Source organism: Carcharodon carcharias, chromosome 3 (assembly GCF_017639515.1).
Source record: "Carcharodon carcharias isolate sCarCar2 chromosome 3, sCarCar2.pri, whole genome shotgun sequence".
Lineage (NCBI taxonomy): Eukaryota > Metazoa > Chordata > Chondrichthyes > Lamniformes > Lamnidae > Carcharodon > Carcharodon carcharias.
The window spans coordinates 66,205,196-66,227,610 of NC_054469.1; the positions used below are offsets into that span (position 1 = coordinate 66,205,196).

At 40.9% G+C, this 22,415-nt stretch overlaps 1 protein-coding gene across 1 annotated transcript in view; it reads right to left on the minus strand.

The window, feature by feature from the left end:
- pter (phosphotriesterase related) overlaps positions 1 to 22,415 on the minus strand; it is a 38,259-nt gene that overhangs the window by 5,072 nt on the left and 10,772 nt on the right. The window contains exon 3 of the mRNA XM_041183111.1: positions 14,878 to 15,143. Coding sequence (XP_041039045.1) covers positions 14,878 to 15,143 — 266 coding nt within the window. The remainder of the gene's footprint in view (positions 1 to 14,877; positions 15,144 to 22,415) is intronic.

Sequence of the window (22,415 nt, forward strand, 5' to 3'; positions counted from 1 at the left end):
GATATAAGCTGGTAACACATTCTTTCTAGACTAGTTGTGTGTTTTAAGTTTATTGACAGACAGAATAAAGATTCTCAGGTGTCAGAAGTGCTGTTATTATTACCATGTCAATTCAAGACTGCAAATACATGAACAACATTAAATAAAAATGTAAACACTTCTCAACTTCACCCCTCCTATTTGCTTGCTAATTTTAATATTTTAAATGATTTATTCCCCTAATAAAGCTAAATTACTTTTTGCTAAAGTGTGTTCATTTTAAACAAGAATACAACCCCAAACAGTAAATGTTCTGATCAATTCAGTGTGAAGCATGACCAAGTTAGAACATTCATGTAGAAATTTTGCATTGCACACTTCAGTGCTGCTGCTCAACTGCAGGACAAAATAGCTCTCCACATTCAGATGAAATAGCCTTTGCTGTGCTGCGGAGAAGCTAAAAATCAATGCAGAATACCTTATTGCATTACAATACTGGCAGGGCTATCAGTCTTCTCCAAAATGGTGTCTGGAAGACCAGGACAATAGTAGCTTCACTTATTCATCCATTCCTTCTACCCCACCAGATATAAGCCTCATTCCTTGAAAGGTTGAAGTGCAGGTAATGACCGACCAATGCAATGGCACACTAGAGTTGATAAGATTAGGACAGCAGCAGTTAGGAGAGCTTTAACTTGCCATTTAGAAGCCTAGAATATTTTTTTGATCTTTCCATGCCCAGAAACCAAGGTTAATTATTGTGTGACATCTTCACCCTCTTTAGCATCAAATTAATAAACTTAAGTCAAAGAGCAGACTGTCCCATTATCCTTTACACAGGCTATTTGAATTGTCATACTACATTTATCTAATGTTAGTAAACAATAGCAAGATTTTTTAAACAACAGCATTTTAAATAATACATCTGTTCAATCTTTCTCAATAGAGTGAGGCCATTATTACCCAACATTAACTTATTACCAATTTAAATTGAATTAATGCATTATTTTGAACAGGTCAGAAATTGATATGGTTTTTATGATAGCACAACACACTGGAAGTGTGTCACAGATAAGTAAGGTGAAGTACTCTGGATATCATGGTATGAGGTCCTTTAATGCTTGGAGGGAGAGGGGGCAGTGCTGGGTGGGTGATGGATGCAGTTGGAAGAGGCAGAGAGCAGATAGATTAAAATAGCAAGTTGTCAGGAGATCCTTTGAGTCCTATCTTACTTGCACTTCATACTGATGATTTAGTAAAGGTACAGGTCAGTTGTCTTTAGTCTAGGGAAAGGTAGGGGTTAATAGGGAAGTAAAAAAGAAACGAAATCACCCTACAGCAGCACTGAGACACTTCTTAAAAAAAATAGAGGTGAAAGGAGGGACTAAAACGAAAGTGCAGCCATTGGAAATCTGAAATAAAATAGAAAATTCTGGAAATGCACAGCAGGTCCTTTAGCATCAGAAAGGGAACAAATGGGTTAAGATTGTAAATATAAATGCTTTAGCAAAGCTGTAAAGTAAATCACTTTATTTAATGGAACTAAATCCACAGGGTAATGTTAAAATTAGGTGAAAGTAGTTGCGTATGCTAACTATTATCATTGTTCTCATCAGGAAGATATAACAATTCTCAATGTTAGCAGAATTTATTGTAGAATAATAGTGGGGTCTGTGTCTGTGTGTGTGTCACTTAATTGAATTAAAGGCAGCTGGTCTGAAGGCTTTGATGTATTAGAAGATAAGCTAGGTTTGAAATGTTAAATAGATAAACATAGGGGTAAAGGGAACATTTTTAAATAAACCAGGCAAGGTTGTTTTCAAAGAAGGGGGGAACAATGTAAGAAACAGTGTGTTTATTTTTCCCAAAGGTTACTGGTAAAATTGGTACTACGAGAGATTTTTATTATCAGAGAGGTAAAGTCCAAAGACATAGTGAAACAATGGGAATTTGCATTAACAGGGGAAAATATGTATAAAGGAGTGAAAGCTGTGTGTAAGGGTAGGCATTCTAAGATCTAACAAGTGTGAAACCATTCAGCATCTAAGCCTCAAGCTGCAGCCTACATAGAACTGAAGTTAAGAAAACTCACTTTGAATTGTGTTTCTTTGCCTGGGCCTTTTAAAATCTATGGACAGGATCTACCTGTTGGTGGGCAGGGGCGTGGCCCACACGCCAATGCATAAAATGACGCGGGAAGACGTCGGGTGGAACTCCTGACATTACACCGGGTCATTTCCATTTTCAGGTCAGCAGGGGCACAGCCAAGTCAGCTGTGTGCCCACCGACCTGTCAACAGCCTATTGAGGCCATTGATAAAGTAATGGACCTGCCTGTTCAATCTTAAGGTTGGCGGGGAGGCCGGGAGCCCTGGCGGGCTTCGGAAAAAGCATGAAACCTCATCTAAGGGCGGGATGAAGTTTCATGAGGGTATTTAAATCTTTAAGAATGGTTTCAATAAAACTTATGGACACGTCCCAACACATGTGACAGTGACACATAAGGGGTCATGGCAGGGAAAATTTTTAAACATGTTTAATGAAAGTTTTAAATCAGAGCTGATCTCCCTGAAGCAGCACTTAGCCTCAGGGAGTCTGTGCGCTCTATTGAGCACATGCGCAAAAGACCGCACTCCCGGCTGAGGGAATCCCCCCCACTGCCTGCACAGGGAGCTCATAGTGCTTCCTGGTGGAAATCACGCTGGGCGGGCCTCATAAAATGGTGGTGCGCCCCAGATCGGGGGCACCAATGGGAGGCACGCCCGCCCGCGCCTGCTCCCGCACTTCCCTCCCAATGGGGGAACATTTTTCCCTTTTTGTCTTTCTGTTGTCTTAACGAAAGTATAACTGGGTGTTAGAGTAATTAGGCGATAAGTTATCATAATAGTAATTCGTAGATCTATTTGTGTGCTCAAAGTCATTTCTTCTATTAATAAAGGTTTAATTTAGCTTTGTAAGAAAGCTATATGGCTCAGTGGTCTTATTACTACTGAATTCAAGGCACATATTTTGAAATTTATGCAAATTGCAAAACAGTTGTAGCAGTTGTTTCAAGTTTCTCTTTGGGATTTGAGCACCTCAGCATTTACCATTGGCTGTGCCATAACATTCTTAGGATTGGGCATCAATGGTAAAGCCAGTATTTATTGCCCATTCTGAGTTGCCTTTGAGAAGGTGGTGGCACACTGCAGTCTTTGTGGTGTAGGTATACCCACAGTGCCGTTAGGGATGGAGCTTCAGCCACAGCAAAGGAGTGGTGATATTCTTGAACCACCGCAGTCCATCTGGTGAAGGGAATTCCAGGATTTTGACCCAGTGACAGTGAAGGAACGCTGATATAAATTAAGTCCTCATTTAACACAGTCCCATTTAATGTTGTTTCACTTTAACATCAGCCAGTTAATGGGGCCTGTAATTTTGTTGAGCGCCTGTGAGACCCGATTACTGCCATTCTGAAGCGGCCTCTCCCTGTGCCCCATCCTCCGTGTGGTGGCCTCTCCCCTCACCGATCTCCATGTTGAGGCCGCTCCCCCCCCACGACCTCCGAGTTACGCCTTCCACAACACCCCCCCCCAACCCCCGACCTCCGAGTTGCAGCCTCTCCCTTCCCTGCTCCCCGAGTTGCAGCCTCACCCCTCCTCAATCTCTGGTTTTGGCCTCTCCCCTCCCTGACCTCTGGTTGCAGTCTCTCTCCTCCCTGCTACTCAAGTTGTAGCCTCTCCACCCTTTCTGACCTCAGGGATGTAGCCTCTCCACCCTTTCTGACCCACCCACTGGCCAAACCTCCCATTCCCTGACTCACCCTCTCACCGTTTCTCTCTCCTGAATCTGCAATCTGGTTGAAGATCCAGATCTGATCCAAAACCAGAGCTCAGACGTTGTGGAAATATGAGTCCCGATAGTACAGAAGAACCAAGCTGGGGCTGCTATAACCTATGTTTTTTTTTAAATGCACTTGCCAGCAAGGGTTTGGGAGAAGAGCAGTGAGGCATGAGCATTTTGAAAAAAAACATGGACTGTAGTGGCTCCAGCTCGGCAATTCTGCATCATCGGGACTCATACTTCCACAACATCAGCGCTTCGGCTTCAGATCAGACCTGGATCTTGAATGGGAATGCAGGTCCAGGAGAAGGAAATGGAGAGAGGGTGAGTCAGGATGCCAGAGGGGGGAAAGGCAACAAGACTGAGGTCAGGGACAGGAAGGGGCCACAACTCTGAGGGACGAGGGAAGAGGTGAGGCCGCAGTTCAGAGAGCGGAGAGGGCAGAGACCACAACTTTGAGGCTGGGGAGGGCAAGGGTCTGCAGCAACCAGGAGGTACAGGAGGACCAGGGGGCAGTAGGTTCAGGAAGCAGGAGGTACTGTAAGTAGAAAGATACGTTTTCCTTTATATTTTTTAATTTATTTTATTTCAAAGTTATTTCATTTAGTGTAGGAATTTAGCAATGTAAAATATTTCAGCTTGGAGGGTATAATGTTTTAATATTTATCTTTTCCTGATAAGGAAGGTCATACAAAACCTAACTGCCATTTGAACACTGATTCCTATGGGAACCAATGTTGTACTTAGTCATTTCACTTATTGATTTTCAGGGACACAACCACACCTTCAAGTGAGGACTTACTGTAGTTCCAAGTCAGGATGGTGCGTGAATTGGAGGGAAATTTGCGGATGGAGATACTCCTGTGTGCCTGCTGCTCTTGTTCTTCTAGGTGGTAGAGGTCACGGATTTGGAAAGTGCTGCTGTGTATCTTGTAGATGGTACACACTGTGTGGCAGTGGTGGAGTAAGTGAATGTTTATTGTGGTGAATGGGTTGCCAATCAAGTGGGCTGCTTTGTACTGGATGTTGTCGAGCTTCTTCTGCATTGTTGGAGCTGCACGTATCCAGACAAGTGGAGACTATCCCATTGCACTCCTGATTTGTGGCTTGTGGTTGGTGGACAGGCTTTGGGGAATCAGGACGCGAGTTACTTGCTGCAGAATTCCCAGCCTCTGACCTACTCTTGTAGCCACAGTATTTATTTATATATCCTGCGAATATTTATTTTAGAAAGCTGAAATGAAGTAAAAAGTGATGGATGTTCTATCAAGATTTCAGTTAGGCAGTGAAAAGACAAAGATAAAAGAGAGTTGATACAGCTCAGTCAGGTAACAAAAGTATTGGGAATCAAGTGGACCTCAGAAACTGAATCTATGATTAATGCATGGGACTACTCATGAATTCAATCCCTCTTTGTCCTGTCTTGTCTGTGGTAACTTAATTTTCAGTTACAAAACTAACTTGAAGCTTAGGTTAGACATTTTAAATACATAGGATTTTTTCTGTTTATTATGAAGCACCACTCTCTGCTCTAAGTCAAAAGGTAATGAATTTACATGCACCAAACCAGGACTTCAACTCATCAACAAGGCTGACACTCTAGAGAAAAATGAAGGAATTCTATATTGTTGAAGGTTCTGCCCTGCAATGGGGTTCTGTTTGATTGTTCTGTTGGTGCACATAATCTCAAAACTCCATGCACTAATCAAAGATGAAAGGGTTCTTTCAGTGTCCTGGCCAACATTCCCCCCTTCAACAATGTCATCTAAAAACAGAATGGGCTATAGCTTGCTGGAGTGGGGCAACATACACAGCTAGGTTTTATCTTGTAACCTTCAGAACAAATATTTTTGTTCTGTCACTTGATGGAAGTCCAAGTTGATAAACAGAATGGCAAGAGCAATAGGATCTTAGTGAATGGTGTGACCAACATTCTATCTCCTTAACCAATGAGATTTAAAGATTGAGGATAAAAGAGCAGAATAATGGAGAAAAGTGAATTGGAGTCAATTTGGGTACAGAAAGTAAGATAAAGCGAGGGAAAAAACAATTGGATTAAGAGAGAGAAAAAGAGAGGCAGAAAGGAACAGGAAGATACAAATATATAAATTAAAAATTAGAAATGCAAAAATCTCTTAGAAGAAATTACATACAGGGGTGAGACTGAACACTTTAAATTCTTCCCTTTCTGAGCCAGAAAGATCAATTGGCATTGCATTAACAATGATAACATTGCTAAAAGGGTATTTACACTATTTATCTAACTTTCTGTGACGTGTTTAAGGGGCAATTAATGTGAAAATCCAACATGTTTTTAAAAAATGAGGTGGTAAAATACTGCTGGTGCAAAGCTCTAAATTTACCAGCAAATTCTGGAGATTCGCAACAGTGGTGATATATGGATCTAAGGGGTAGTTTAGCAATACCAAACTTCATAAAAATTGTAAAAAAACACAGAAAAGCATTAAAAGCAGTTAGTTGCAGATTTTAATATCTTAAGAATGCTTGTGCACTTTTATATCTAGTATCAGTATCAGGCTTTCCCAGGTCTGTTGTGGCTTAAGTAACCTCTCAACAGTCTCAAGGATATGCCTTAAAGTATAATATAGAATCACAGAAGGGTTGAAGTACAGAAGGAGAGCTTTTGTGTGTGCTGGGTGTGAAAGAACATCGCAAAATGCTACTTGGTCCTCACTGAATATAAAAAAAAATGTATATTTGTGTATGGTCTAACAGAATACTAGCTTAACATAATTGTGAAATCAACGATATATGGGTAACTGTCAAGGAAGTGTACTTCATTACCCAATATCTCAGCAAGTCACTCCATTTAGCAGATTCACTTAACTCTCACCCGATTCTGAATGTAATGTTAATATAAATAATGTGTTTACGTTTCCTACATTACAACAGTGACTACATTTCAAAGTTATTTAAGTGGATTGAAAGTACTTTGGGACAGCCTCAGGCTGAGAAAGGCACTATATACAATTGTGAGTCTTGTTTTTTCTGTTAGGATTTACCTAATTTAACATATAAATTGCAATTTTCTGCATCAGGATGTTATTACTTACTTCAGCAACTGTGACATTTCATTTTTGGTGGGACTCAACCTTTATTTTTTTTCGCTCTAAGCACTTTAATCTTAAGTATTATTGAGATTCAATAATCTCAATTAACACTAGTTCTGGAATGACGTAAATGGCAATTACCTCCCCCAGGTCAGAAGGTTAACATTCTATTTAGCAATGAATATTCCAATATAAACATGAAAATATTTATTTATATTCTTTTTCAACATGATTACATATGACCACTGTGACTAGGGAAGAACAGCTACACAGAAGTAAATAAGCAAATATATAAAAATCTATAGACAACTCCAAATGTGTACACCTACACGTGTGCACACGTATGCAGAAACAGGACAGACCTTTGAATCCAGACATTGTAGAATTCTGTCCCATTGGATATGAGGCAATTAACTTGTACTTAGCTGGTGATTTTCCACCTGGGATAATTGCTAACATCAATGCACCACCATGCAGGAAATTTCAATTTAGATGTTAAAGCAGGTAAATCCTAACATAGAAGGGCCAATGACTGGATTTTTAAAATAGGCTGGGGTCTGGATCTGAAGCGAGCGAGCCTGCAATTTGGCATTCCCCACTTCTGCACAAGTTTGCTACCACAATCCTGGCCCATTTTGAAAGAGTCTGGCTCAGGGTCGGAACAGTTGCCAGCCGGCAAGCAGCAGGTTGCTAATTTAATTAAATTTAATTATGGGCCCATTAAGGACCAATTCCTGCACCAACTGGGATTTCCAGTCGGCAACGTGGGCAGCCCAGGTTGGCTTGGACCATGTCAGGTTTTGAAACCTTGATTAAAAATTCAACCCCAAGACTCATATTTAGAATCAGAGTCATTATGGCACAGGAGGAGGTAATTCAGCCCATCAAGTCTATGCCAGCTCTCTAGAGCAATTTAATTGTCTGTAAAGCGCTTTGGAATATGCTGAGTTTGTTCAAGGTCTATGGAAATCTCTAAGTGCTTGTAGCTCACCGACATTATCACCACATTTTGTGTATTTACATATATCCATTCTAAAGCTTGTCATTTTATTCCTCATAATCCTTCTTAGTGTGCTCCTATCTAACATGTTAATACTATCCAACACTCTCAAGCCTTTATATACTTCATTCCTCTTTTCTACTTCTATATGCCAGTGCCAACCCTTTGCTTAATTGGTTTAAACCCTTGTCAAGTACACAAGTGAACCTCTTCACAAGACCATTGCCCAGGAGGAGAAAACAGTTTGGACCAGTACTCTTATCTCCCAGTTTTTATTGGTATTCCTTTTTAAAGTATACAAGACCAGTTCAGACCAGTATTTTTATTTCCCAGTTTTTACCGTTTATTTCCTTTTGGGTGGTCCCATTCTTATTGAGAGGAGACCTGTCACTTTTGAATAGGCGTCTCCTGCCCTAAACTCAACCTGAGCATATTCCAAAGCGCTTTATAGACAATTAAGCTGAGTGAGAGTTGTGTGAATTAGTTCAATGGAGTTGCTTTCTAAGCAGAGTGATGACAGGAATTTGGGGAGAGTGGGAATTCGGTGCAGAAGGGGAAGGAAGTGCTATGAACTATAATTTAAACCAAGTAGCAACAGTAAATAAGTAAATATACCAATAACCAGAATAATTAATTAGATCTAAACAGATAAAATTAAAAATTAATTAGAGGATACTAACATTAAAGGGATATGAAATGCATTAAATAAAAATCTAGATACATAAATAACTAAATAATACATTTAAATAAAATCTTGTGACAGCCGAGAACTGTTGCCTCTAATTTCTGTGCCACATGACAACGTCAGGCTGAATAAGCAGAAGTGCCTCCGGTTAGTCAAACTTAAGCTTGGGATTTCTGAGCTTGAGGAGCAACAGGTGTTACTGTAGGACATATTGCAGGCTGATAAATTCCTGCAGTGCATGGTTCCAGCAGGTGGTCACCTTGCAGCTCCACAGAATTCATCATATGGGTGACCATACAAAAGGGTATAAAGAAACAGGGAAATGCAGGAGTCCTTCAGGAGTGTGGCACTCTCAGTGCTAAATACCGGTGAGGGTGCTGGCACTTCATGCTGTCGAGAGCATGTGCAGAACTTTGTTGGGTAAACGACTACATGGGATGGGGGCAGGGGCTACAGCAAAGGATAGAGGTGCTTGTGGTCACTGGGGATTTGATGAATGACACAGGCATTTTTGAAACCGCCGACCTGATGGTGTGTTAATGCCAGGGTAAAGACCATCACTGAATGGGTGCAGGACATTTTGTGGGGACAAAGGGAAAGCCAGAAACCATGGTCCACGTTGTAATCAATGGCATAAATAAGAATAGGTTTGAGGTCTACAGGCAGAACTTCAGGAGCTGGGGAGGGGAGCTATAAAGCAGGACCTTGAAAGTAGTCATTTTGGATTACTCAGACTGCCATGTACCAGTGAGTTTAGGAGCAGTGAGATAAAATAGGTTAACATATGGCTGGAGAAATGGTGCAGGAGGGAAGACATCATATTCTTGGTGCATTGGGACCAGATATGAGATAAAGGGAGGTGGGGTGCATCGCTAGAGTGCTGGGACCAACATCCTCACATGGAGTTTAACTAGTGTTGTGGGAAAGTGTTTAAGCTAATGTTATGACCGGGATGGGAGGTTTGCACGTATGATCTAGCCCCACTACTCTGCAGGCATTCATCTAAAAGTTTAATTTTCTCATCAAAGTTGCCAATCGTCTATTTCCCCTGCTGGTGCCCAGAATAAAAAAGCCTCCTACCAGGCTTCTTTCAATAAACTCAGAACGACTGTTTATTATAAAATGAAACTTCTTTTTAACGAGTTACAAGTACTGGTTATCACACAATTGTAATCGTGAAGTATATATATCTATCTCTTCCTAAAGAATCCCCCCCAATAAACACACAGACACACACAAACAGACGAACAAAGGACAAACAGATAGAGTCTCTTTGCCGAGATGGGCTTTTGAGGATGGGTGTTATAGAATAAAGGATAAAGTCCGCAGGGTTTCGGTGCTGTCAACCTGGAGTGCTCTTGTGTGAAGATAGCTGCTGGTTCTGGTGATGTCTGGAAGTTCTCACTGACTGGTCTCAGTTTTGCAGGTCCAAATGCAGATTAGTTACACTCAGATGAGGGTTCTCAGGCTACAGGTTGATAGCCACACACAACTTTAGGCAAGGTAGAGAGAGGGAGCCAGCTAGCGCAATCTTCCTTCTTAAGCTTGTTTCCCAACAAGACTGCCTTTAAAACCAGCAGGTTCCCAAATTAAGTTTTTTTCTCTCTCCTATGTGATTTCCAGCAAGTTACCAACTGTTGCCCCCATCAATTAAAGTGATCACAGTTCAAATAAATAACCAGCTCTTCCTCAAGGACCATAAAGTCAGGTAATTTATTGGAAGAGGCCTGCTTGTTGACAGTTGCAAGGTGAATTTATGACCTTTTTAAAAAAAAAGTCAGCTTCCAAATGTACAGATTATCCCATGTCCTTCCATTTTGCAAAAGAACTATTCAGTCGAGAGATATGATTCTAACACTAGTTTGACTGTGGGTCGGGGCGGGGTGGAGGTGATGGGCCCAGGGATTTAGGGTCCACCAACATGAGGTATTGGAGAAGAGATGCAAAATACTCAGAGGGCCAGGAGGGAAAACAGCACTAAAACAAAGAATAGTTCAGAAATATGAGGGGGGAGGGGGGTGGGGGTTGGGGGCGTGTGGCAGACCACAATGGATTTAGAGTACATGTGCTTGAATGCTCAGAGTGTGACAAACATGGGAACTGCAGGCATAAGTAGCCAGATGAGATTATGATATAGTGGAAATAAAAGAGATCTGGCTCAACTAAGGAGAGGAATAGGCATCTATTCCTGCCAACACATATTTAGGAATGCTAAGAAAGGAACAAAAAGAGAGTAGTGATCAAATATATCTTTGCAGCACCAGATAGGGATGGTCTACTTGAGGATGGATTCAAAGACAGAATCTATTGAGTTAGAATTAAGGAACAATAAGAGACCACCGGGGATACACTATAGGCTACCGAATAGTGGGAACCAGATGGACGAGCAAATTTGCAGGTAATTTTCAGATAGAATAATGCAGTGAAAGGCAGGATTACAATTATCCTCATAAAAACTGGTAAAACAAAGGTGTTAAAGAGACAGGCGGGAAGGAATTTCTAAAACGTCTACAAGAGAACTTTCTTGATTAATATGTTCCCATCACAAAAAGGAAGAAAGCAGTGTTGGATCTAGTTCTGGTGGTGGGACAAGTTCAGTATATTTGGGACAGCATTTGGGAAACAGATCACAATATCATTAGGTTTAGAGTAGTTATGGAAAAATACAAGGGAAAGTCAAACATGAAAATATTAATCTGACCTCAGTGAGTTTAAAGGGGATCTGGTCCAGGTAGATTGGAGGCAAAGATTGGCAGGTAGATCAGCAAATGAGCAATGGGAGACCTTCAAAGAAGAGATAATTCATGTACAAATTGACACAGGCCCACAAGGAAGGAGGAAAGGCTAGAGCTCCTTGGATGGCTGAAGATAATAGAGATTAAAATGAAACAGAAAAAGGAAGCTCATGATAAATAGCAGATTCATAATTCAGTAGAGAATCAAGCTGAATGCAAATATACAGCAGAAAACTGAAAAATGAAATGAGGAACAATGAGAAAAGATTAGCAAGTAGCATAAAAGAGAAAGCAAATGTCTTTTATAAACATATAAATAGTAAAAGAGTAGTCAAAGAAAGGGGATGGTTGATTATGGACCAAAAAAGAGATCTAGTTGTAGGTACTAAATAAATACTTTGCATCTATCTTCAATAAAAAAGCCGGGGGGGGGGGGGCGGTTGGTGGTGGTGGTGCTGCCATTATCACAATACAGGAAGACGTAGTAGAGAAATTGGATAAGATGAAAATAGGTAAAGAAGAGGTACTTAAAAGGTTGGCAGTAATCACTGTAGAAAAGTCACTCTGCCTGGATGGGATGCATTCTAGATTGTGGAGGGATGCAAGGTTGGAAATCGTGGAGGCTCTGACCACAATCTTCCAATCCTTCTTAGATAATTTTTAAAATATTTATTCATGGGATGTGGGCTTTGCTGGCTAGGTCAGCATTTATTGTCCATCCTTAATTGTCCTTGAGAAGATGTTCTTGAACCGCTGCAGTCCATGTGATGTAGGTACACCCGCTGTGCTGTTAGCGAGGGAGTTCCAGGATTTTGACCGAGTGACAGTGAAGGAACAGCGATATATTTCACAGTCAGGATATTGTGTGACTAGGAGGGGAACTTGCAAGTGGTGGTGTTCCCATGCATCTGCTGCCCTTGTCCTTCTAGATGGTAGTGGTCGTTGGCTTAGAAGGCATTGTCTGAGATGGGAATGGTACCAGTGGAATGAAAGGTTCCATGGCTGTTCAAGAAAGGACAGAGAGGGCTAAACTCTGCATTTACAGGTCTGTCAGCCTAGCTTCAGTGTGGGGAAACTTTTAGAGACATTAATCAGGGGTAAAATTCATTGGTCCTTGGACAAATATGATTAATAAATGAAAGCCAGCGCAAATTTGCTAAAGGCAAATAGAAGTGTTTGATTAACTTGATAGAGATCTTTGATGAAGTAACAAAGTGGGTGGATGAAGGTAGTGTGGTTGCTGTATTTAGGAACATTGAAAAGACTTTTGATAAAGTACCACAAATTGAAACCTATGAACTTAAAGAGCAATATTGATACAAAATTGACTAAGGGACAGAAAACAGAGAATAGTGATGATCAGTTGTTTTCAGACTGGAGAGGTGTGTGCAGCAGTGTCCAGAAGTCAGTGTAGGTACCACTGCACTTTTTGTTATATATTAATCACAGAGCCATTAGGGAGCTAGAATGGCTCGGTGGGTAGCTCTCCTGCCTCTGAAGGCCCCTTGTTCAAGTCCCATTCCAGGACTTGTTATTGGCAGGAAGGAAGATCTGGTTGTAAAATCACCCACCAAATCCAAAAATAATGGTTGATATGAAGATGGTCACACAGCATTGGTAGCCCAATGTAACATAAGAGAAGCAGAAAGAAGAACCATTATTCATAGAACTATTGAACAATACTACACAGGAGGCCATTCAATATGTTGAGCCTGTACTTTGGGAAAGCACTTTAAACAATTTAGCCCTTTCCCATAGCCCTGTAATTTTTTATATCCTTTCAAGTGTTTATCCAATTCTCTTTTGAACACTATTATAAACTCTGCTTCCGCTACCTTTTCAGGTCATACATTCCAGGTCACAACATGTTACCTTTACCAATCACCTTAAATCTGTGTCCTCTGCTTATCAACCCTTCATCCACTGGAAGAAATTTCTTCTTATTTACTCTATCAACACCATTCATGATTTTGAACAGCTCTATCAAATTCTCCTTTCAATTGTCTCTGCTCTAAGGAAAACAACTTCACCTTCTCCAATCTCTCCATGTAAGTGAAGTTCCTTACTCCTTGCAACATTATTGTAAATCTTTTCAGCATCTTCTTGAAGGCCTTGACATCCTTCAAGTGTGAGGCCCAGAATTGGCTAGAAACTACGCATTAAAGAATGCTCCACAGGTTACAGGGGAATGGAACCAGTGTAGAAATGCTCTTGGATGACTTGAAGAAACTATGAACATCTGGATCCCAGCTCAGCATACAGGAAGGTTCTGAGTTAGCATCACCATGATTAGCAGAATGCAAAAGCACCCAATTGCTTCATAACTATAACCAGCCAAAATGTACAATATGCATAAATATCATCTGGCTAATTCTAGATTAGAAACTGTTTTTTATATTATTAGTAATACTATGCAAGCACATACTTTCCACCACAAAAAACAACTTTACCCTTCATGACTTGGTGTTAACAAAAGTCCAGCATACACTTCAACTGTATGCCCCTATGTAGGGTATCAGATATTAGGAGACAGGGCATTCCATTGTATGGCAGCACACTGTAGCTGCTCTAGATTGCAACTGTTCACAAGCTATAACTGCCTCGTACCAATGCATTCCTTTCCCTCATCAGCCAAGTCACTGCCCTTTATGATGATCATAACCTTGAGGACATTACCGAGCTGGATGAAAACAACTCCTTTGCAGCGACCAACAGGGTATTTTGTAATTTATTATCCCAGAGTACACACGCGTCTGAAATAGAGACAAGTTTATAGCTGGAAAATGATGGATACAGGTCATTGCAGTTGTGTTTCAGAGACACATTATACTTTTGTTCTGGAAACTGTAAAACTGCAATTGGTATTCTGTTTAAGGTAAACAGACAACATTCCAACAATTATTGAAGGATTGTTCAGCAGGAAAAAATACACTTAGGAGGCTATTAAAACTACGGACTAATTCTGCATAGTTTCTCATTCCTACCATTCTATTGCTTCTCTTAACCAAGACCTTTTTGAGGTATTTTGGGGATGTGCTGGTACCAGGAAAATTTGGAAAATTATCTCCCCCCATTAGTCAAGCAATAAGGAAGGCATCAGAATTTTTGTTGCTTTACCCCCAGTAAACTACTGCTTTTGTTTGGACATTTTTGTAGCAACTGGTTTTTTTTAGAAGAAATTGTACATGAGATGTGGGTGTTGCTGGCTAGGCCAGCATTTATTGCCCATCCTAATTGCCCTTGTTCAGGTGCATTTAAGAGTCAACCACATTGCTATGGGTCTGGAGTCACATGTAGACCTATCAGGCAAGTATGGCAGGTTTCCTTCCCTAAAGGGCATACAGAAACTGAAGCAGTAAATATACTTCTGTTGCATTGTATCAGCTTCACAAATTAACAAACATTCTTCTGCTGTTTTCATTTCACTTTCCTAAAATACTGATTTCTGGATAACCATTTTATAGTAGTTAGTTGCTTAATTTGCTTGGATAACTTCAGGCAAGTCAAAACTTATTTTTTCCATTAAAGCAGTTATTTAAGGAATCTTGGATATAAGCAATGCTCTTCTTCAACATTCTCCACTTACCGATCTAGATGGGACATGACTGTTTTAGAGATATCAGCCCCAGCCTCTTGTAGTATTCGGATGATCTGGAAAGGTGCGTCACTATTTCTGCCTGGGTGAATGATGACAGGGCAGCCAAGCTGTGATTGTGCCTCAGCTGTAGCTTGAAGAACTTTTCGTTCACTCTCCATCATTGGCCAAGAGCAGCCAATTTCTCCGATCACTCCGCATTTGATGTCAGTTCCATCAGCACCATGCAGAATTTCATTCACTAGAATATCTGTTAACTACAACAAAGCAAACCTAATGGTGTAATTAAACCATAATTCCACAATAACTTTTGCTGTTGAAAATAATGCTCATGACAAAGATAACTCTGATAGGTTACTCACTGATTTCAACATACACCCAAATTCCCCCAACTGCTCTCCTCATTATGCTCCCATGTTGTTGATCAGCCTCATCCATTTCCACTTCCTCAACCTTTGTGTTTCCCTTTCCCCCACCACTGCTAAGATTTCTAACACTTGACACTCCAACCACTTCATCATTTCTCTGATCATTTTATGTCTTCATGTCCACCCCAACCCCTCAACATCATCCTCTGGTTTCACCCTAATCTCTGACCTTTCTTCAGTTTCAGTCTCTTCCTCTGCACCAGAAACATCCTTATTGCATCCCATCCACAGCATTGATATCCTCATATTCAAAGTCACCATCAACACTCTGCACAATTGGGAGGTGTTATTCTTCTTCATCCTCCTTGATATTTTGTTGTCTTCAACATGATCAACCACAACACCCTCCTCCAATGTCTCTCATCCTTGGTTCACCTCCTGCACCCACATGGATCTGGTCCTGCATTTCCTCTTATTGCTGCTTGTACAACATTCTTCTTCAATGTGTTTGCTGAGAAAACAGGTGATTAGCTGCCAAATATAACCTATTGGTTATAAAGCTTTGGTAAATCCCAAGGATTTTAAAGTTGCAATAAAATACACATTATTACTTGCATGATGTAGCCAGCATGCCACCTGCAATAGCTTCTCTGATATTGTCCCTCATTGATATAATCTAGAAGTATGTGGCCAGGTTTTATGTGTATGTCAATGTTACTTTGCTATTTTATCCTTGATACTTCAAATTTTGCTATGCTGTTGGACTGCCTATCTAATAAACCAGAATTTAGTGCAATCAGCGTTAAAAAGAATGAAGATATCCTAGTTAATTTCCATCAGAATTGCCACACGTTGACCTAATCTCTTCACCTTCCTGAATATCCACACAAACTTAGCACAACTCGACTCAACCATTAGATAAAAACAAAAAACTGCAGATGCTGAAAATCCAAAACAAAAACAGAATTACCTGGAAAAACTCAGCAGGTCTGGCAGCATCGGCGGAGAAAAGAGTTGACATTTCGAGTCCTCATGACCCTTCAACAGAAGGGTCATGAGAACTCGAAACGTCAACTCTTTTCTTCTCTGCCGATGCTGCCAGATCGACTCAACCATTGTTTGCTACTTGGCTCCAAGCTAAAAATCAAAAAGCAGGATGGGATCCTGAAAAATAGTTCAGAGGGGAGAGAAGCTGAGATGGAATTAGAAGTTAAAACATGAGTAAGTGAGTCTGGAAGGCAGAGGAAACATAGGCTAGATAAGAAGGAAGTGAGTTTAACAAGGCTAAATGGAATATATTGTAATGCAAGCAGCCTGAGAAATAAGACAGACGAGCTGAGGGTGCAGATAGGCACACAGGAGTATGATATCATAGGTATGACCGAGACTTGGCTAGAAGGAGGGCTGGATTGGCAGCTCAACAATCGTGGTTATAGGGTATTCAGATGAGATCGGGGTGGGGTGGTGGGGGGGGGGGCGGCTAGAAGAGGAGGGGGATCCCAATTTTGATCAAGGGATCAATTACATCAGTGAGGAGGGAGGGATGATATCTTGGAAGGATCATCAAATGAGGCCATATGGGTAGAAATAAAAAAATCACAAAAGGGGTAAACATACTGTTAGGTGTGTACTATAGACCCCCAAACAGTCAGGGAGAGATAGAGGATCAAATATGTATCAAGGAGAGATAGAGAAATATAAGAAAAATAAGGCAGTAATAGTCAGGGATTTTAACTACCCAAATACTAACTGGGATAGTTTTAGTGTGCAAGGTAGGGAGGGAGCAAAATTCTTAAGTTGCATCCAGGAGAACTTTTTTAGCCAGTACGTAGAAAGCCCTACAAGGGAGGGGGCAGTTTTGGACCTAATATTCGGAAATGAGCTCGGGCAGGTGGAAGGCGTATCGGTAGGGGAGCATTTTGGAGATAGTGACCATAATTCAGTTAGATTTAGGATAGTTATGGAAAAGAATAAAGTTGGACCGGGAATAGAAGTTCTAAACGAGGGAAAGGCTAATTTTACTGAGGTGAGGTACAATTCAGCCCATGTGGACTGGGAGCAGATACTTGTAGATAAAACTGTGTCAGAGCAATAGGAGGCATTCAAGGAGGAAATAGTGAGAGTACAGGGCAAATATGTTCCTGTAAAAACAAAGTGGGGGACCAAGTCCAGAGAACGCTGAATGTCAAGGGACATAAAGGTTAGGATTAAGAAAAAAAAGAGAAGCTAATGGCAGATACTGAGGGCTCAATACGGCAGAGTTCTCAGAGGAGTATAAAAAGTGCAGAGGGGAACTTAAAAAGGAACTTAGGAAAGCTAAAAGAGTTTATGAGAAAGCATTGATGAGTAGAATAAAGGAAAAGCCCAAAGGGGTTTTTAATAATATATAAAGAGCAAGAGAATAACTAGGGAAAGAGTAGAGCTAATTAGAGACCATAGAGGTAATGTTTGTGTGGACTCAGAAGATACGGGCACAGTCTTCATAGAATACTTTGCATCCATCTTCACAATGGGAAAGGACAACACAGCTATATACATCAGGGTGGAGGGCTGTGAAATAATAGAAGAAATTAACATAGAGAGAGAGGACGCACCAGCGGGTTTAGCAGCCTTAAAAGTGGGTAAATCTGCAGGCTGGATGAGATGTATCCCAGGCAGTTGAGGGAGAAAAGGAAAGAGATATCAGGGGCCCTAAAAGTAATTTTCAAGTTCTCCTTGGCCACAGGTGAGGTGCCAGAGGACTGAAGGACTGCTAACATTGTCCCATTATTAAAAAAGGGAGGAAGGGACAGACCAGTCAGTCTAACCTTGGTGGTGGGGAAGTTACTAGAAATAATTCTGAGGGACAGAATATATTTGCACTTGGAGAGGCATGGATTAATCAGGGATAGTCAGAATGTATTTGTTAAGGGAAGGTCATGTTTGACAAATTTGATTGAGTTTTTTGAGGAGGTAACCAGGAGTGTTGATGAGAGTAATGCATTTGATCTGGTCAACATGGACTTTAGCAGGGCTTTTGATAAGGTCCCTCATGGCAGACTGGTCAAGAAATTAAGATCCCATGGGATCCAAGGCAAAGTGGCACGTTGGATCCAAAACTGGCTGAGAGGCAGGAAGCAGAGGGTGATGGTGCAGGGATGTTTCTGTGACTGGGTCTGTTTCCAGTGGGGTTCCATAGGGCTTGGTGCTGGGCCCTTGCTGTTTGCAGTGTACATAAATGATTTGGACTTAAATGTAGTGGGTATGATCAAGAAGCTCACAGATTACACAAAAATTGGTAGGGTGGTAAATAGTGAGGAAGATAGCTGTAAACTGCAGGAGGATATCAATGGACTGGTCAGGTGGGCAGAGCAGTGGCAAATGGAATTCAACCTGGAAAAAAGTGTGAGATAATGCACTTGGGGAGGGCTAATAAGGCAAGAGATTACAATATGAATGGTAGGACTCTGGAAAGTACTGGAGATCAGAGGGGCCTTGATGTGCATACCTACAGATCCCTGAAGGTGGCAGGGCAGGTAGATAAGGTGGTTAAGAAGGTAGATGTGATACCCGCCATTATTAGCCGATGCATAGAATGCAAGAGCAGGGCAGTTATGCTGGAACTGTATAAAATGCTGGTTAGGCCACAAGTGGAGTACTGCATGCAGTTCTGGTTGTTGCATTATAAGAAGGATGTGATTGCACTGGAGAGGGTGCAGAAAAGATTTACCAGGATGCCGCCTGGGCAGGAGGGTCTGAGCTATGAGGAATGTTTGGATAGGCTGGTTTGTTTTCCTTGGAGCAGCGAAGGTTTAGAGGGGAACCTGATAGAAGTGTATAAGATTATGAGGGGCATAGATAGGAATGCACTTTTTCCATTAGTAGAGGGGTCAATAACTAGGGGGCATAGATTTAAGGTGTGGTAGAAGGCTAAGAGGGGAGTTGAGGAGAAATCATTTCACCCAGAGGGTGGTGGGAGTCTGGAACTCAATGCCTGAAAGGGTAGTTGAGTCAGAAACTCTCGCAACATTTAAAAAGTGTTTAAATATTCACTTGCGTTGCCATAGCCTCCAGGGCTCTGGGCCAAGCGCTGCAAAATGGGATTAGTGTAGTCAGATCTTTGTTGACCAGCACAGACACGATGGGCTGAATGGCCTCCTTCTGTGTTGTAAATGTCAATGAGTCAAGGTCTTTGAGTCATATCCTGTCTAATGCCAAGATCAGTGACTTTCCACTTATGATACATTCCCTCTAACTTTACCTCAGCCAAATGCTGCTGAAAACTTCATCCATACCTTGTTGACTGCAAACCTTAACTTTGCCACATCTCTCCCATATTCACTATAACTATATGTCTTCTCAGCTTCATCATCTTAGGCAACTAAATGGATTACAAAGAGGAACAACACTAGCAAGGAATAGGAAGGTGCCAAGGATGTCATCTTGTGGCACACTGTAGGTAATCTTGCAAGAATTGGAGAAACCATTGCAGATGGTATGGTGGCTACACTGGACAGGTAAATAAATAATTCACAGTGTTATTGCACCAGTATGTCAATAAAATGCATTTTCAGGACCTGCTATGTACTAAGGTTTGTCTTCAGTCCATTCTAAAAACATAATTAACTGCCCATGTTTCTGTGCTGACCTTTATTTCAGTGTGATGAACACGACTATTTCATTGTGGTGATTGAATTCTTACCAGCACAACATTCAGTACAACTATCACCTGTAAAGCGAAATGCCCATTTCTTGAATACTTTCCTAGAGCTACAGTAAACTGATGGAGGAGAGGGATGGGGTAATGAAACACAATCTGTAAATCCACACACACAGTGGCACTACACTAATGATTTCTAGAGCTGCAGGGTCATGAAGACAGTTATGGGGCATCTGCAGTTACATGATGGCACTGCTTCACATCAACCAATGGTATTTCATGTTGCTTATCTTCAATGGCTCTCATTTCAACTCTGTGTAATTAAGGTGAAGAACTGACGTGGTGAAGTTCCTGAACCCAATCGGGCAAGAATGCTTAATTAAAATCCCTTGATGATCGGTGGCCTTCTGTATGTTACTTTTCAGTATGTTACTTTTCAATAAGTTACTTTAATTTCACATAAGCAGAACATTTATGATTTTCCATTATGAGAATACACAATTGGAAGGATTGTGAAATATGTGCTAAATTTAACTGGTTAAATTATTTATTCAGATCAATTTTAATATTTGCACAACCATATGCAAAGCTATTTTGTTCATTGCAACCAATTTGATGTGATGGGATTTCACTAAGTCTACGCGTCAGAAATGCTCAGCAATATTTTGAAAACTTACCTTTACTGTGTTTAGTACAAACAATAAAGTCTGATGACTCAGTGATGTATTCAACTACTACATGGGGTAGATTTTCACCTTTGGTGGGGTTAGAAACTGGCAGCACCAAATTGGCTGCCTGTTATACATTCCAGCTGATCTACTCCCACCAGTTTCCTATCTTCACAAGATGAAAATCGGCCTTGATGGAAAGGTGCATCAGGTGGGCTGTGTAACAGGAGGTTGCCCACTCCTGCCAATTTTACATTCCCACTGAAAATTACCCCCCTAACGGTTGCACTTTGAGATTTAAATAAGGCCCTTCAAACTTATTTGCCCTGCAACTGTATTTTAACAAAATAACAACTCAATGATTCATTATCAATAAGTCCTTAGCAATGGAGTCAATAGTCTGGCATCTAAATTAGGCAATTTTATGAACAGAAAGCATGTATAATGATTTGAGTATTTATATCTATTAAGTAAGTTTCTAAGTTTGTAAGGCTTACAATGGAAAGTACCATAGGAAGCATTCAAATGAATTAGGCCTGTCATAATTTTCATTGATTTTCTTTATATTCATGGTGGATCAAGGGAAGCAGTTTGGTCAACTGTATCCTGGAGATAAAAATATTCAATCACCTATCTGTCATGCTCAGAAGAGGCATGCTCTACAGACACAAAATAAAAGGCCATTATTTACCAACACTGCTCTCACCATGATTACTAGGTGCACATTGGGATCAATACTCCATTCTCCTTTCAAGTGCAAATACCAGACTAGTGGAAGACCACCATCCCTAATATCTTCTTGGTAAACTTCCTCAATATTCCCTTCAAGGTTTTGACACCCTTTCTGAAGTTTGTTGTCTAGAATTGTACACAATACTCCAGCTGAGGCCTAGCTAGTGATTTTGTAAATTTCATTTAATATTCAATACCCCTATTTTTAAAACCCCATTTCTTTTCCTAATCACTTTATCTGCCACTTGTTATCTCCTGTCCAGCCAGGGGTCATGGTCCACATTGGTACCAACGATATAGGTTGAAAAAGGGATGAGGTCCTGCAGGCTGAGTTTAGGGGTAGATGTTAGCAAGCAGGACCTCAAAGGTAGTAATCTCTGGATTACTCCCAAGGTCACATGCTAGTGAGTATATAAATAGGAAAATACATTGGATGAATGTGTGGCTGTAGAGATGGTGCAGGAGAGTGGACTTCAGATTTCTGAGGCATTGGGGCTGGTTCTGGGAAAGGTGGGATCTGTACATGCCGGACACACCTGAACCAGACTGGGACAAATGTCCTTGCAGGGAGATTTCTTAGTGTTGTTGGGGAGGGTTTAAACTAGATTGGCAGGGGGATGGGAACCTGAGGGCAGATTCAGATAGGACAACTTCAGAGCAGAGAGCAGGAGACAGAAAAATAGCGACTGACCCTGAAAAACAGAAGAGGCAAAGTGTACAGGACAGGAATTTGGCAATGTTAAAGGTATATATTTAAAGGAGCATTTCAAACAAAACTGCTCAGCTGAGGACAGCATATGGTTATAACGAAAACTTGGCATAAAGAGGGGCAAAATTGGCAGCTCAACATCCCTGGACATAGGGTGTTCAGACAGGATAGAAAGACAGGATAAAAAAGGTGGAGGTGTAGTATTATAGGTTAAAGAATCAATTACAACTGTGAGGAGGGATGATATACTAAATGAATCATCAAATGAGGCCATATGGGTTGAGCTCAGAAATAAAAGGACAGCAACACTACCAGGAGTATACTATAGGCCCCCAAATAGAGAGATGGAGATAGGAGATCAAATATGTAGGCACATTTCTGAGTGCAAAAACAATAAAACAGTAATAGATGAG